The sequence below is a fragment of the Bos indicus genome, chromosome 10 (assembly GCF_029378745.1).
Source record: "Bos indicus isolate NIAB-ARS_2022 breed Sahiwal x Tharparkar chromosome 10, NIAB-ARS_B.indTharparkar_mat_pri_1.0, whole genome shotgun sequence".
NCBI classification, from domain to species: domain Eukaryota; kingdom Metazoa; phylum Chordata; class Mammalia; order Artiodactyla; family Bovidae; genus Bos; species Bos indicus.
The window spans coordinates 18,647,237-18,664,668 of NC_091769.1; the positions used below are offsets into that span (position 1 = coordinate 18,647,237).

Consider the following 17,432-nt stretch of genomic DNA (forward strand, 5'->3'; position numbering starts at 1 on the left):
ATACATGTTCATTATTAAATATTCTTACAACACAGAAAAATATAAAGAAAATTAAACAGTAAAATTCTTCTTCCAAGAAACCTGACGACTTTGAGCATCCTTTTGGACAGTTCCTGACTCAGCAGGACATCACACCGGAGATAAAGTTACATGCCTGGCGGCCCGGGACTCCTCCCGGATCTTTGTCATGGGAAGTGCTTCCTGCATCTGTGATAACAGATTGGTGGTCTGTCTCCAGGAAATACCACCGCTGAGGCCAGTGTTTCTCCACTGGGGACGAGTCTGCCCCTCATGGGGGACATTCAGCAGTGTCTGGAGACACTTTTGGTTGTTGCCGTTGGAAAGGAGATGCCACTGGCATCCAGTGGGGGGAGGTCAGGGAAGCTACTAAAGTCATATGATTCACAGAACAGCCCCATGAGGAATTATCTGGTCAACATGTCAGTCGTGCCCAGGGGAAAAACCCGGCTTTCAGGTTGTTCCATTTCTAGGAGATAATAAATACTATAACCCGGAGGGTCAGTCAGCTAGAAAACAACAGTAGTGTTGCGCCTATTGAACTTTTAAATACTTCCGTACTGGTTTTCAAGGAGACAGATTTTCTCTTTGGGGGCTCCAAAATCACTGCAGACAGTGACTGAAGCTGAAGCTCCCAATTCTTTGGCCACTTGCTGCAAAGAGCCGACTCATTGGAAAAGACCCTGATGTTGGATGGAAAAGATTGAAGGCAGGAGGAGAAGGGGATGACAGAGGATGAAATGGTTGGATGGCATCTTCGGCTGAAGGGGCATAAGTTTGAGCAAACTCTGGGAGATAGTGAAAGGCAGGGAAGCCTAACGTGCTGCAGTCCATGGGGTCGCAAAGAGTTGGACATGACTTAACGACGACGGAACAGCAACTGGTTTTCAAAGAGCTCCCAGCCCTCATGCCACACCCCGCTCAACCCCTCTCTGATCACCAGAGGTTCCCAGGGCCCAGCACTAAAGGGAAGACACCAGGCCCAGCAAGAGGAGGGCGCACGTCCAGGACCAGGCATCCGCCTCTGCAGTACGGCTGTTGTGATTAAGCCAAGGCCCAGCCTGAGCAGCTGCTAGATGTTGGCCTTGCCCTTGGGTAACAGGAGAGAAGAGCCAGACCATGAGAAGCTTTGCATTCTCACACACACAAACACTGAACCATTTCTTCATAAATATTTCCTGTGATGATGAGGAGGAGGATTGGTTATGTTGATTTCAGATAAGCTTTTTTTGAAAAAAACAAAAAACAACTTAAAAGAACTCTGTTTTATCCTGATCATCTGATAACACGTGTTTACTATTAAACATTCAAAGGAAACAAGATTTTCTGATTGTAGTGAGGATCTCTGCTGATCTTAGCTCTGCTGGAGGATGGAGAAACCCGCCTCTCTCAGCACCAGGAAAAAAGAGCTTTTAAGGGACTTCCCTGGCAGTCCTGTGGTTAGCACTCCACACTTCCACTGCCGGGGGCACGAGTTCGATCCCTGGTCGGGGAACCAAGATCCCACATGCTCTGCCGTGTGGCAAAAACATTTTTACCAAGATTTTTTTAAAAAAAAGAGGTCAAAACAGATGTCGTTCACATCAGACACCACTAAAAAAGTGGTGTCTCCCCATCTTACTCCCCACTTTCCCTACCCCCTCAATGTGCAGCAGCAGATCAGATATGTCCTGCATAGCATGTCTTTCATCTGCTCGTCCTTGGATGGGGCCAGGAGCCTCTTATGTTCTGCTCTGACCTTTGAAACAATTCTAGGAGAGAGACTTCAGCAGCCAAAAGCTGGGAAACTGCGCAAGGAATATGTGATTATTTCTAAATGTTATCTTGAAAAGGAAATAAAGAGGCTTTGTTGAGAAACTTTCCTGCTGGTGTTGGCCCCTCAGAGTCCTGACCCTTCCACTCACTGCTCTAGAAAAAGAAACCATTAATTAACTCAGGCCCTGCAGAGAAGAAAGAGAATCCCATGATCTTTGGCCAGACACTCCTCCGAGACACAGGAAATCAAACTGTGCATGCTGGTGTGCAGCTGGATTGAGGTTGGAACAGTGTGGGCACATTTCCCTGGAAATGCGCTTGGGACGAATGGCTGCCCAGCGTTCCACCACAAGGACAGAGCATACTTGATCTAGCCAGTTGTCTAAAGCTGGGTGTTTTACTAAAATCGCTGCAGAGAACAGCCGTATAATTCAATCTTTGTGACTTTTCCAGAGAGTGGTTTCCTAGAAGTGGAATTGCTCGGTCCTGGGCTCCGGAGCCCATGCACTCATCACTAGCTATCCTTTTTCTGAGATAGTGAAGACTCTTGGATGAGCAAACAAAGAGAGAATTTTAAAGAAATCCCTGAAGACATGTTCCCAAATGCTGTGAAGGAGGTTTGCAGCAAATGAAAAGCCTGTGGCAGCCACGGGCTGAATAGGAGCCAAGCCATCCAGCCCAGGCAGCCTGATCAGCAGCGGATTCATCCCAGGGACCACTGCTTCCTCCCAATGGCAGATCCCAGGTCATCTCTCAGGCCTGGGACCTGGTCACACCAGGTAGGAGGACCCTAGACAGGCTGGGGCAGGGGCTTTACCTGCTAGGGTCTTCACCATCCAGAGGGAAGTCAGTTCTGCAGCCTTCACCATGTACCCGTCTCCCTGCCAACCCTAGCCCCCCAGCCCCCACCGCCACCCCGTCCCAGACTCTTCCAGGGAGTCAGAAGGAAGTTGCTGACCTGTCCCCTGGGGGAATAATTGTATTAGTGATAAGGTGGCCTCTGGCGGCTTCGTCAGCAGATTCAAGGCTTTGGGCTGAGTAATCCTTTGGTGTCTGCCCCAGCAGCTGGTGGTCACAGATCGGGGAGAAACCTCCCTCTCCCCCAGCCCTGCTGGACTGTCATCTTTTCCCCCAGCACAGTCACACCTCTGGCTGGGCCTGAGGGCCAGGATGAAACAGGAGCTCGGCTGGGATCAAAATGACACGAAGAGCCGATATAATAAAATCAAAACAAACTGTAAGAACAAACAGGTCAAACACTGCCGGTACTGCCGGTGTCTTCTATTCATTTATTTTTTATTCTATACCCATTCTAGAATACCAAGAAAAGAAGGACAAGCTAAAAATAAGCTTCTGTCTATTAAGTGCCTTGTGATCCACATGCCCAGCTGACCTGATTCTCTGAAGCTGGCCCCTGGAGTCACCCATTGACTGAGGAGAAAAAGTGGACCTGGCATGAGGTCCAATATTAAGAACAATATCTGGCCCTGGAGGTGCCTCTAGAAAGAGAGGAGTCAGGGCAGACTGCCTGGAGGAGGTGAGCCCTGAATAGGCCTTGAAAGATGGGAGCGACTGGGCAGATAGAGCAGGGGGGCAGGACAACTCAGATGGAGAAGAGCAGAGAAGACTTGCTGGGGGAAAGAAGTCCCTCCTTCTCTGCTTCCCCACTCAACTCTCCCCCTGACAGCCCCTCCCCAAGGCCTTCAACTCCTTCCTTGAGGTCCTTCCCACACACTTGCTGGGAGGAAACTGAGGAACCCAGCCACGGAGCAGTCCTGGTGTCCACCTGCTCCCAGCATCTGCCTCCCTGCTGGGGGCTTCAAGAAAAACCCCGTACCTGCCCAGACTGTCACTGTCTTTACTCTCAGCTGGGCCTCAGAGTCCCTGGCTGAGTCCCTTTCCTAAGCCAGCGGCTTCAGACCTCATGTCTCCAAGGCATTCCCCCTAAGCTCTGCTCTCACCCCAGCTCCCTTCCACCTGCCACCTCCCTCTCACTTTGGACTGTGCTAACCCCTGCTGTGTCACCTCCTCTAATGCCACCACAACCCCCCTTGGCTCTAGTCTCCCCAGTCTAGAGATGATGAGACTGAGACTGAGAGGCAGAATCCCTTGCCAAACTCACACAGCCAGGAAGATGTAAAACCAGGGTCTGAGAGGAGGTACGCTGACTGGGAGACTTCCTGAAGCCCTGGGTTCTCAGATTCCTTCCAGACGACCTCTCTCCAGGTCAAAGCCATCCCTCTACGTATGCCCTGCACCCCCAGGCTTGCTCAGGGATTGAATATTTGATTTATACCCCATCTTCAGGTTCACCCTCTCCCCCTGCCTCTTTCTCCTCTCTATCTCTCATTATAAAAACACTCCTGAATTTGAAGATGGAGGAAGGACCATGAGCCAAGGAACACTGGTGGCCACGGTAAATAAAATAGGAATGCATTCTCCTCTGGGGCATCCGGGAGCGTCAAAATCCTGCCAACATCTTCGTGTCTGACTCATTGCGACCCCATGGACTAAACAGGCCATGGAATTCTCCAGGCCAGAATACTGGAGTGGGCAGCCTTTCCTTTCTCCGGTAGATCTTCCCGACCCAGCAATCGAACCGGGATCTCCTGCATTGCAGGCGGATTCTTTACCAACTGAGCTATTAGGGAAGACCTTCATTTTAGCCCAAGGAGACCCATTTCAGGCTTCTGACCTTCTAAAACTTACAGATATTTATCCTAAGCTCCTAGCGTGGTCATTTGTTACAGGAGCAATATGAATCTAATACAGATTTATGTTCCACCAGACATCGTCCCTCTGAGCTGAACTAAAGCCTTTCAATACAATCAGTGAGCAGTGAAGGTATTTTGTGTTGAACTCTTACCTTAAATAGAAGAATAATAAAATCAGTCAGTTTGAAGAGGTTGTACCCCATTAGCTGGTACAGGGAGTTTAACAGTGCCTAAATGTAAATATTGCTTTCACTTTGAGGCCCTGGAAGATTTAAGATAGGGAAAGTAAATCATTATAAAAATTAAGATCACACATTATAAAAGAAAAAAAAAAAGGAACTCCTATTCTCAAATATTTTTCTTTTGATATCTCCCTAGACAAGGGAAAAAGCCCTTTCCTCAATGTGGCCCTTCCTACAAACCCCTTGGCCTGTCTCCTTCTCCTCTCAGCCCATCGCTCTGTTTCCAGTCCTCCCCAACACTACCAACCCTTCCCAGGGTCTGCTGTCCCCTCCTTCAGAACAACTCTTGCCGTGGTGCCAGCTGGCCCCTGCTGCTAAAGCCCAGCAGAGTGACTGCTCAGAGTCTTCTTGGAGAGTACCATGGTGGAAAGTGGGAGTTTGGGGGTAAGGCACAAGCTTGAAACCCCTGTCTTCATCCCGTCTCCTCCATCACTCTGTAGCTGTGTGGCCAAAAGGGAATTGCTTAACCTCTCTGAGCCTCAGTTTCCTGATCTGTGAGTTGGGAACAATGATGATAACTCCTTAATAGGGAAGCTGTGAGGCTTGGCAGCATTTGTGTAAGTACTCTTCTTAATGACGTCCTCTCCCTTATTACTGAGGATGCAAATGACCTCCTAAGACACGTGACCTGGTAGACGCCCCCATCCTTGAATCGTCCCCTGCTCTTGTTCCCATGACCCACACTGTCCCGATTTCCCCTCTTAGCTCCTTTGCCAGCGGATCCTCCTTGGCCCAGACTTCCAGGATTAGGGGCCCTCAGTTCAGCCTCAGGCACTTTCCTTCAGCATGGGATGCTCCAGGTGATCCCTCGATCCTGAGGTTTCAGGGACCGTATCTGTACAGACAAGCCAGGAATGGGTTGGTTGTGGTGTGTGGAGTTGGTCTCCACACCAGACCTCTGGGGGAATCCATAGGTGAAAGTCCGGGGCAGAGACCCAGGCAGGAGTCTGGTGTGAAGTGGCCGTGGAAGCTGTGACTGTATGTGAGGTCACCCGAGGGGAGAGTGGGAAGGTCTGCTGGGGTACAGGAGATGCAGACGAGTTCAGAGGGACAGAAGATGGTAAAGCCGTGTTCCAGAAGAAGTGGAAGAGAGAGGAGCTTTGGGAAGATGGGATTGATCAGTCAGGTTCAAGGAGATGCCCTTGGCTTTGGGGTTCAGTGAAGCAGGAGACCTTTCGGAGGAGGGTCCTGAGGGACTCCCTGTCGGGGAGGGGTGGAGATGAGGACAGAGGCGGAGGAGCCCAGGTCAGGGGCCGCAGCCCAGTGGCCTCGATCTTCTGAGGCCCCAGAAAGCGGATTACCCTGCAAAGCCCCTCGAGCTGACTTTCCAAATCCCCAATAGTGCTTCCCTGTCACAGGGAGGGTTAACCCCACTTACATAAGGGCCCTGCACCACCCACTCTGTCCCCTTAACTCCGTGATCCTCCCAGAAGCTTCACACTGTCCCCCTCCCCCTCAGGCTCTAAGGCTAGGCCAACCCCTGCCCCAGATGCACCCAGAGATGAGCCCAGCTCTGCTGAGGATGCATGTCACACCCAGACCAACAGGGGGCTTTCTGCTCTGGCCTGGGCATGGGGGTGGAGTGGGGGCAGAGGAGCAGGAGAGGAAAGGCTATTTGCTGAGGACTGCTCTAGGATCTCAACAACCCTGAGAAGCAATAATAGTAACAGCCCCATCATTTATTGCTGTTCTTGTTTAGTCTCTAAGTCTTGTGCGACTCTTCGAGACTGCGAGGACTACAGATCATTAGACTCCTCTGTCCGTGGGATTTCCCAGGCAAGAATACTGGAGTGGGTAGCCATTTCTTTCTCCAAGGGGATGTTCCCGACCCAGGGATTGCACCCGCATCTCCTGCATTGGCAGGATTCTTCACCACTAGGCCACCATGGAATCCCCCCATCATTTATTATGCTCCTACTAAGAACTAGGCCCCAGAACACTTGGAGAATCATCTTATTAGCTTCCCCAGCTTCTCTACAAGGCAGGTACTCTGGTCACCCCTTTTTCCAGGAGACTGAAGCTCAGACAGGTTAAATCATTGCTCAGGGAGGCATGGCTGGCTGTGAGAGAGCAGGGATTTGAACTTGGATCTGTCTTGGCTGTCTCCACCCTTGCCCCAGGGCTCATCCCCCACCTCAGAACCACCCCTGGGCTCGAGCTGGGAAGACTGAGTCTGGGGAAGCCAAGGGACCAGCTGACCTGGGACTGTGAAGGCAAGTCAGGGTAGGCAGGTGCAGGAGCTGTGTCCTCGCCCCCTCCAGTCTTGCAGGAGACCCTCCACATTGGGCCCAGCGCCCATGGCCTGCAGGCTGGCCTCAGACCCTACATCTAACCCATTTCCACCTGTGATAGGAGTTGCCTCTGTAGGGGCATCTGGGGGCTGCTAGCCCTCCAGGGGTGCCCAGACCCTTAAATCCTGAGCCCTAAGTAGTCTCTTATCAAGGGATTAGGTGAGAAGCACTGGGGCAGAAAGCTGGACTTACCCAGGACCAGCAGTGAGCACCCGTGTGTGGAGCCACACACACCTGTCCCCAGACCCACTTGTCCTGGCGTAGGTGGAGTCCACACCTCCCTTAACAATTCGAACAGTTCGGGAGCACAGAGCACGAGGAACTGGGCAGCCCGGGAGCTGGTGTGGGGGCAGCAGGAATGACCGGCTCCCAGGGGCACCTTGGTAATGCCGCAGGTGTGGCCGGTTGATCCCCTGTGGAGACAGTAAAGATTAAGAGGATCATAAGCTGCGTCCAGCACTGCCCTGGGAGAAATCTCCCCGAGCCAGAGCTGCTGCTGTGAGGGCAAGTTGGGGCAGCTCCTGAGTTTAGACAGAGGGGGCAGGAGGCAGGAGCACAGAGAAGAGAGGCAAGGGGGAGAGAGAGACAGAGGCAGAAGGAGAGATAGAAGAGAGACAGAGTTTCAGAGAGGGAGGCAGGGCTGGGTCCAGCTCAGAAATCCTGAGGCTTCCCTTAGGCAGGCACTGGCTGCCCTGGGACCTGCCAAGACAGGCCGACAGCGCCCATGAGCTCCAACGTGGCTGCAGCGGTGCCGGCGGCCGTGTCCGCCTCCAGGAAGGAGTCTCCAGGCAGGTGGGGCCTGGGGGAGGAGCCGACAGGTATGGTTAATCTCAAGGCATATATAGACCCTTGGGGAGTGGAGTGTGGGTCACAGGTTTGCAGGGACCATGATAGGAGCCAGAGCAACTCAGGCCAAGCCCCCAGGGCTATAGGCAAGTGTAAGAAAACCTGCCAGGAAACCCAGAATCCTAGAAACATGGGGGTCAGAGAGGATAGCTGATCAGATGGGAGAAGAAAGGAGAGAAGAGGGCCCTCAAAGGGCAGGAGCAGAGATCCCTAGTGGCGGTGTCCAGAAGGCTCTTGTGCATGATGGAGCCTGAGCCCACCTGCAGAGAGAGGGACGGGGAAGTGGAGCAGAGAGTGTCACTTGTTGAGAACTGGCCATGGAGAAGTGGGGAGTGGGTGTGACAAGGGACACGTTTTCCAGCTGGGAGAGACACGGGTGTGTCTGAATGTGGGTGGATAGGAACGTGAGGACGGTGAGGGAAGGAGGGTGGAGGGGTCCCTGAGGAGGTGGGAATGGCATGTCACTGGCCCGGCGCAGCCCCCACCCAGCCCAGGCTTGCCCTTAGGCGTGGGCCCCTCGCTCCAGTGCCGCGTGTGTGGGGACAGCAGCAGCGGGAAGCACTATGGCATCTACGCCTGCAACGGCTGCAGCGGCTTCTTCAAGAGGAGCGTGAGGCGAAGGCTCATCTACAGGTGAGAGAGGGGGCCCCCCACCCCAGAGGAGTCCCCCCTCATCTAGAAGAGCCCCGCCGGCCACTGAGTGTTCTGGGAGGGAGGGAGTGGAGGATGCTCAGGGGAGAAGGGGCTGCAGCCAAAGTGTCTGAAACCCATGGCCCAGGGCCCGGGCAGGACCCTGACTCCCTGGGGCTCCCCTCCACCCGCAGGTGCCAGGTAGGGGCAGGGATGTGCCCGGTGGACAAGGCCCACCGCAACCAGTGCCAGGCCTGCCGGCTGAAGAAGTGCTTGCAGGCGGGCATGAACCAGGATGGTGAGTCAAGAACCCCATCCCGGAGAGGCATGGCAGAAGATATGGGGGTGCATGATCCGTGGGGTGTCCTGACCCTTTCCACCTCCCCAGCCGTGCAGAATGAGCGCCAGCCACGGAGCACCGCCCAGGTCCGAATGGACAGCGTGGAGTCAGAAACGGAGCCCCGGCTGCAGCCCCTGGCGACCCCGCCGGCCCTCGCAGGGCCCAGCTCTCGGGGGCCCACACCTGTCTCTGCAGCCAGAGCCCTGGGACCCCAGGCCCTCACGCCTCCGGGGCACCACCACTTCATGGCCAGCCTGATAACAGCCGAAACCTGCACTAAGCTGGAGCCTGAGGATGGTAAGTGGGTCGATGGCTGAGCTCCAGGTCCCACACCTAGGTCCCTGAAAAGCCACTTCTGCCTGCCTCGGAACAGGGGCTGAGGCACAACCTCTCTTCCGACAGCCGACGAGAATATCGATGTCACCAGCAATGATCCCGAGTTCCCCTCGTCCCCATACTCCTCCTCCTCTCCCTGTGCCCTGGACAGCATCCATGAGACGTCTGCTCGCCTGCTCTTCATGGCCGTCAAGTGGGCCAAGAACCTGCCAGTGTTCTCCAACCTGCCCTTCCGGGATCAGGTATACTCGTCAGGGGGGCTCACGAGTCAGCTGGGCTGGGGGCGCACACCTCCCTGTGCAGGTGATGATTGGAGGGGCATGCAGCTTGGGGATGGTAAAGGCTGGAGACACGCGTGTCTCAAAGTCAGCGATGGTCATGGGCACATATCTCTGGGATGTGGCAGTTGGGGTCATCACTTAGGGGACACTGATGGCCAGGTATGCATGGGGACCAGACATTAGAAGGCAGTGTCTATGCCCCTCTGGGTCTTCTTTCCTCCTAGACAAACCCTCCGGCCTTAGATAGAGATGCTCTGTCTTTGTGTCACAGGGTGGTCTGCACACTGTGAACAGCATCAGTGGGCAAATCTGGGCTCCCTTGGAACACAAATGCCCCCCTGACTTCTGGGTTTGAGTTTCAGCCCAGCCTCTTCATGCCTCTGGGCTTCTCATGAGCAAGGCGACCTGTCAGCATCCAGGAGGAGAGGCACGCTGAGCGCAGCAGTCCTTAGCCAGTGGTTTGGATGAAGCAGCTCAGAAGCGACTGAGTCTGCTGAGTATGGCCGACTTGGGATGCTGGTGGGGAGTGTCCCTGAGCTGCCCAGCTTCTCACGGCTCCAGGATTTGCCTGTGCTCCACCTCTACCTTTCGATGGAGCCCAGAGAATGTCTTAGAACTGAGGCATCTGGGCTGGATGGTGCCAAGACCCAGAGCTCCGAGCCCCTGGCTGATGTCAAGCAGAGGTCAGAATGTTCTGGGTACCTGGGACCAGCCCGTCCTCTCCTAAGACAGCTGAGAACGTGGCAGAGGTTCCAGGCTGGGCCAGAGGAGCTGTGATCAGCCATCACACTTGCCCTCACCCCCCTCTCTGGGCACAGGTGATCCTGCTGGAAGAGGCGTGGAGTGAACTCTTCCTCCTTGGAGCCATCCAGTGGTCTCTGCCTCTGGACAATTGCCCACTGCTGGCCCTGCCCGAGGCCTCTGCTGGCGGCAGCTCTCAGGGCCGACTGGTGCTGGCCAGTGCGGAGACTCGAATCCTGCAGGAAACCATCTCACGGTTCCGGGCACTGGCAGTGGACCCCACGGAGTTCGCCTGCATGAAGGCCCTGGTCCTCTTCAAACCAGGTCTTTGTCCAAGTCTTAGAGGAGAGTGGGTGGGGATGAAGGCAGGGAATTTTGGTGACTTCCTTCTGCCTCTCACTTTCCCTCCATCACCCTTCATAGCCCTGAATGTGTGTAGACTTCTTCCCTGCGAGCAGGAGGGGAGGGCTGCATGGCTCCTGGGCTGCTGGGCTCCCCACTCCTGAGGCTCTGGCTGATGGTGAGCGGGTGGGGGGCCTTGGAGGGAAGCTCACAGCTGCTGCTTCTCTCCAGAAACACGCGGCCTGAAGGATCCTGAGCACGTGGAGGCCTTGCAGGACCAGTCTCAGGTGATGCTCAGCCAGCACAGCAAGGCCCATCACCCCAGCCAGCCTGTGAGGTGACCTGAGCACCTGCCTACCTGCCCATCTGTCCCTTCAGCTCTCTACCACTCTGCCCACCTTTTTGACACTGTCTTAGGGCTGCACTCATTAGATGGGACAGGGATCTCAGTGCAACCAGCACATGGCTGACACCTACTGTGTGCCAGGCAGAGCACCAGGCCCAGGAATAGGGACCAAAAAAAGCATAAAGCAAGCTCACTGCTTCTAGGGGATGCCCGGCCCAGTGGCCATGCTGAAGTTGAGGACCAGCCTAGCGGGTACTGAGGGCTGCATGCATATGAAGGAGACAGAGACCCACTGGGAGGCAGGGTGCAAAGCACTGCTGAGAGGGATTTGTGGAGGCACGGCTGGTGTTGAGGAAGGAGAGGGTATACAAGGAGAGAAACTCATTTACAAAGGGAGCGTATTAAGTGTTAGTCACTCAGTCATGTCTGACTCTTTGTGACCCCATAGACTGTAGCCCACCAGGCTTCTCTGTCCATGACTGAAGTGGGTACCTAATCCCTTCTCCAGGATCTTCTTAACCCAGGGATCAAACCTTAGCCTCCTGCATTGCAGACAGACTCTTTACCATCTAAGCCACCAGGGAAGCCCACAAAGTGAGGGAGAGAAGCAAATATACATATATTCTTAGGTCAAGAGACCAGTTTGGAAGGCAAAACTGATTGCCGCCAGTGAGAAGGTAGGGGTCTAAACCAGAACGGCTCTCTGGAACCAGCCTGCTCAGGACTTTGAAGGGCAGCCAGAGGCCAAATCTGGTTTGGCAGGCAGAGAGGAGCCACTGCAGATCATTGAGCAGGAGAATGCTTTCCACAGAGCTGGCTTCACGCAGAGGCGTGGTGGTGAGTGCAGAGCCTCCAACAGGGAGGAAGGCAGACCCTGCCATCATCCAGGGAGTCCTTGAAGGTCTGTTTGTGGGAATGGAAAGGCAGTGACAGATGCAGGAGCCTCCAGGTGTTGGGATGGCTCAGACCTGGTATTTGAGTGGATAAAGAATGAGATAGAGGAGCTCTTTGGGGAAAGAGGTAGATGACAGAAAAAGGAAAGTCAGGAGGAAGAGTTTTCAGGGAACATGACAAAATCTGGCATAAGCCATAGGCATGGACCCTAGCCCGGGGCCTGGCTGTGTATGGAGGACAATGGTTACTGGCTGAGACTGGGGCTGCGGGGATGGTGGGGCAAGAGACAGTGCTCTGGGGCTGTCCAGCTTGCCCCAGCACCAGCAGAAGCATGATGGGGGGTGTATGATGGCTCAGTGCCACCCACTTGGCTCTCACAAGAGAAACAAAGACCTTGGTACTGCAAGGCAATTTCAGTAGGTCATTGGGAGGTGGGGGAGGCTTCCCATAGACCTCCGTGGTAGAACGGAGGTTCTGAACCTGGAGCTGTCCCACTTGGATGTGGCCTCCTGACCGTGGGCAATGACCCCAGCTGTTAGATCTCCCACCCAAGGAAGGTCAGCATAATGCGCCCCCATCTGCCTCTCGGGACTTCACCATCTAGCTTCTCTGAGCTGGGAACCCTTGCCTTGGCAAATGGTTCTCATTTAAAAACTACAATGACTATTTTTATGGATGAGTATATCAAGCCATCTTATCATCCTAGGTGGCTTACAGAGAATTTATATCCTTTCTTTCTCCCCACACTACGTGGCTTGTGGGGATATTAGTTCCCCAACCATGGATCAAACCCAGGCCCCATGAGTGAAAGCACTGAGTCCTAGTCACTGGACCACCAGGGAATTCCCAGGAATTTATTTTCTTATTCAATATATGTGGTATTAATGATCATGTAATTATAATAATTATATGATTATTAATAATATATTCACATACTATTAATGTAAGTAACTTCTTACTTTATAATCTTTACACATAATAAACAATATTTATTCACTATTTTCATCACACTCCTTAACTAAACACTGGAGGAAGGCCACAGTGGGTCTAGGGTAGGTGAATGGGGCCTTTCCTTGAAATTCCTCCTTACTTGCCCTGGGCACCTCTCATCTCTCCTCTCCATTCCCTCTGCCTCTCCTGGAATGGCGCTGTGCTCAGGACTCAGGCTCTGAAGCTGATAATCACGCTGTTGGTGTCCTGTCTCCTGTCCAGGTTTGGGAAATTGCTCCTGCTCCTCCCGTCTTTGAGATTTATCAGTTCTGAACGTGTTGAGCTCCTCTTTTTCCGCAAGACCATAGGGAATACTCCGATGGAGAAGCTCCTTTGTGACATGTTCAAAAACTAGTGGAAGTAGAAATAAAATGAGTGCAACCACTCTGTGAAGCAATCTACTGAAGCTAAAAATCTGGGCTACCCTTTGATTTGGCAGTTGCACTCATGGATATGTGTACCTGTCAGAAATGTCCACCAAAAGAATGTTTGAAGCAGCTTTTTTCATAACAGCCCCAAACTGTACAGTGACAGCAGGGTGGACTAATTAACTGTGGTCTATACGTATTCAGTCGTGTCTGACTGTTTGCGGCCTCATGAACTGTAGCCCACCAGGCTCATCTGTCCATGGAATTCTCCAGGCAAGAATACTGGAGTGGGTAGCCATCCCCTTCTCCAGGGGATCTTCCCAACCCAGGGATTGATCTCACATCTCCTGCATTGCAGGCAAATTCTTTACCATCTGTGCCACCAGGGAAATCTTATAAAACAGCAATAAAAAGGAATGAACCATCAATATTGTGTGACAACATGGATCTATTTCAGACACAAACAAAACCATCCAGGCACCAGTTCTGATTATATAAAGTTTAAGAACAGGCAAGACTAAGCAATGGTTGTAGAAGTTAGAATAGAGGTTACCTCTGGGTGGGGGGTGGGGTTGACTGGGAAGGGGCCCAAGGTATGCTAAAAATGTTCTTCATTTTGATCAGGGGGGTGGTTTTGCAAACTTATTCACTCATTAAAAATTAATTGCACCATGCACTTAAGATTTGTGCACTTTATTGTTGGACCTAAAAAAAAAAAAAAGTGAAAAAACAAAAACAGGAAAATAAATGTGGCCAAGGTTCTCCCTTTGAGGACACTGATGGTGTGAGCACAGGGTTGAGTTCCATCTGGTTGCCACTCTGAGTCAGAGTCCAGGTGCCATGAATTCAAATCCAGTGAAAAATCTCCCAGAGGATTCAGCAACCCAGCTTCTCTCCAGATGGCATCCCAGTACCCCAAAGCTTCTCCCCATCGTTCTTCCCCATCCTTCATCACCTCCCTGAAAATAAAGGTGAGCACCATGCAACTCAACATAGCAGCCACAGGCACTCTTTGTGGAGGGGAATCTCCATCACTTTTTAATTCCTTATGGAAAGATGAAGTTCAGACAAACCTCTTCCTTTTCAAAGGCAGATCCAGAAGACCTAGGAAAAAGTACTTTTTAAAATGTTAATATGTATGAGGCACTAGATACACCAAGACAGTGAAATAAGCACTGAATGTGTATTGTTATTTAACTCTCAGATTAATCTGGCAGAGGGATCAACTATCCCCATTTATAAGTGAAAATTAAGAGAGGACCCAAAACTTGGTGTGACTCTACTTAACTCTGGCACTGCCTTCTCCCCATGCCCCCCTGCCCCTGGAACCAGCTGAACAATTCTGTTCATTTTCTATCTCCAAAGAAGAAATGTTTAAAGCCCAGAAGAAAAAAAGGCCTTGTGAGAAATCCTGGTGTTTCCTTGCCCTTTGGCCTGTGTATGCATTCTCCTCATTTTTCAGAGATCTGTTGTCTTGATGCAGGAAGGGTGGTTCAGAACACTCTGCTCTGGAAATGATGGTTAGACTGGTGCCCAGAGAGGACACAGTAGGGCAAATACTGCCCAGCTTAATCCCTTCCCACTTAAGCACTACTCGAGACTCTTGAACTTCCAGAAGCATCTGACTTGCCTCAGTTATTTGGGTCATTTAATGTCGATAATGCCATGATACTAGCCAACTCCCTATCCAAAGTTTTATCCATAAGGTTTAAAGGCCCCACATATAGAAAGTCTGAGTAAAGGCATATTAGCAAGAAGCATGGGTGAAGTATGACCAAACAGGCCCAGAACATTATGCTGCAGTCTTGCTTTTGGGAATACAAAACTGCAAAGGCAGCCAGCTGAAGTTCACATGCTAGTATCTGGGATGTGTGAGCACACCAATTCTACACTGGGATAGAGACTGGGACCTCCAGGAAGAAGTCTTGGAGAATTAGAGGAGGTCAGTTGAGTTCAGTTCACTCACTCAGTCGTGTCCGACTCTTTGCAACCCCGTGGACTGCAGCACGCCAGGCTTCCCTGTCCATCACCAACTCCCGGGGCTTACTCAAACTCATAACCATCAAGTCGGTGATGCCTCCCAACCGTTTCATTCTCTGTCATCTCCTTCTCCTCCCACCTTCAATCTTTCCCAGCATCAGGGTCTTTTCTAATGAGTTAGTTCTTCACATCAGGTGACCAAAGTATTTGAGTTTCAGCTTCAGCATCAGCCCTGCTGATAAATATTCAGGACTGATTTCTTTTAGGATGGACTGATTGGATCTCCTTGCTGTCCAAGTGACTCTCAAGAGTCTTCTCCAATACCACAGTTCAAAAGCATCAATTCTTTGGTGCTCAGCTTTCTTTATAGTCCAACTCTCACATCCATACATGACTACTAGAAAAACCATGGCTTTGACTAGACGGACCTTTGTTGGCAAAGTAATGTCTCTGCTTTTTAATATGCCATCTAGGTTGGTCATAACTTTTCTTCCAAGGAGCAAGCAGCTTTTAATTTCATGACTGCAGTCACCATCTGCAGTGATTTTGGAGCCCCCCAAAATAAAGTCTGTCACTGTTTCCATTGTTACCCAATCTATTTGCCATAGAGTGGTAGAACCAGATGCCATGATCTTAGTTTTCATTTTTTTTCCAGGTGGGTATGTTTTATTATAATATTTTCAGATTACCAATTCATATATTCATTTTTTTTGTTTTTTGCCATACATTCACATGAATCAGCCATGTGTGTACATGTATTCCCCATCCTGACCCTCCCTCCCACCTACCTACCCATCCCATCCCTCAGAGTCATCCCAGTGCACCAGCCCTGAGCACCCTGCTCCATGCATTGAACCTGGACTGGCGATCTATTTCACATATGATAATATACATGTTCCAATGCTATTCTCTCAAATCATCCCACCCTCGTCTTCTGCCAGAGTCCAACAACCTGTTCTTTACATCTGCGTCTCTTTTGCTGTCTCACATATAGGGTCATCATTACTGTCTTTCTAAATTCCATATATATGCATTAATATTACTATATTGGTGTTTTTCTTTCTGACTTACTTTATTCTGTATAATAGGCTCCAGTTTCATCCACCTCATTAGAACGGATTCAAATGCAATCTTTTTCATAGCTGAGTAATATTCCATTGTGTATATGTACCACTGCTTTCTTATCTATTCATCTGCTGATGGACATCTAGGTTGCTTCCATGTCCTGGCTATTATAAACAGTGCTGCAAGGAACATTGGGGTACATGTGTTTCTCAATTCTGGTTTCCTCAGTGTGTATGCCCAGCAGTGGAATTGCTGGGTCATAAGGCAGTTCTATTTCCAGTTTTTTAAGGAATCTCCACACTGTTCTCCATAGTGACTATACTAGTTTGCATTCCCACCAACAGTGTAAGAGGGTTCCCTTTTCTCTGCACCCTCTTCAGCATTTATTCTTTGTAGACTTTTAGATAGCAGCCATTCTGACTGGCATGACATGGTACCTCATTGTGGTTTTGATTTGCATTTCTCTGATAATGAGTGATGTTGAGCATCTTTTCATGTGTTTGTTAGCCATCTATATGTCTTCTTTGGAGAAATGTCTGTTTAGTTCTTTGGCCCATTTTTTTGATTGGGTCACTTATTTTTCTGGAATTGAGCTGCAGGAGTTGCTTGTATATTTTTGAGATTAATTCTTTGTCAGTTGCTTCATTTGCTATTATTTTCTCCCATTCTGAAGGGTGTCTTTTCACCTTGCTTATAGTTTCCTTCATTGTGCAAAAGCTTTTAAGTTTATAGGTCCCATTTGTTTACTTTTGCTTTTATTTCCATTACTCTGGGAGGTGGGTCATAGAGGATCCTGCTGTGATTTATATCAGAGAGTGTTTTGCCTATGTTTTCCTCTAGAAGTTTTATAGTTTCTGGTCTTACGTTTAGATCTTTAATCCATTTTGAGTTTATTTTTGTGTATGGTGTTAGAAAGTGTTCTAGTTTCCTTCTTTTACAAGTGGTTGACCAGTTTTCCCAGCACCACTTGTTAAAGAGATTGTCTTTAATCCATTGTATATTCTTGCCTCCTTTGTCAAAGATAAGGTGTCCATAGGTGTGTGGATTTATCTCTGGGCTTTCAATTTTGTTCCATTGATCTATGTTTCTGTCTTTGTGCCAGTACCAAACTCTCTTGATGACTGTTGCTTTATAGTATAGTCTGAAGTCAGGCAGGTTGATTCCTCCAGTTCCATTCTTCTTTCTCAAGATTGCTTTGGCTATTTGAGTTTTTTTGTAATTCCATACAAATTGCAAAATTATTTGTTCTAATT

General features: G+C 50.6%; 1 protein-coding gene across 1 annotated transcript; it reads left to right on the forward strand.

The window, feature by feature from the left end:
* The first annotated feature begins 7,702 nt into the window (after nt 1–7,702).
* Nucleotides 7,703–13,121, forward strand: NR2E3 (nuclear receptor subfamily 2 group E member 3). Its single transcript, XM_019967903.2, has 8 exons — nt 7,703–7,838; nt 8,373–8,499; nt 8,691–8,794; nt 8,885–9,133; nt 9,239–9,414; nt 10,272–10,518; nt 10,768–10,873; nt 12,989–13,121. Exons 1-8 carry the CDS (start codon nt 7,745–7,747, stop codon nt 13,119–13,121), a joined length of 1,236 nt encoding a protein of 411 aa, XP_019823462.1. The 5' UTR covers nt 7,703–7,744.
* The last annotated feature ends 4,311 nt before the right edge of the window (nt 13,122–17,432 follow it).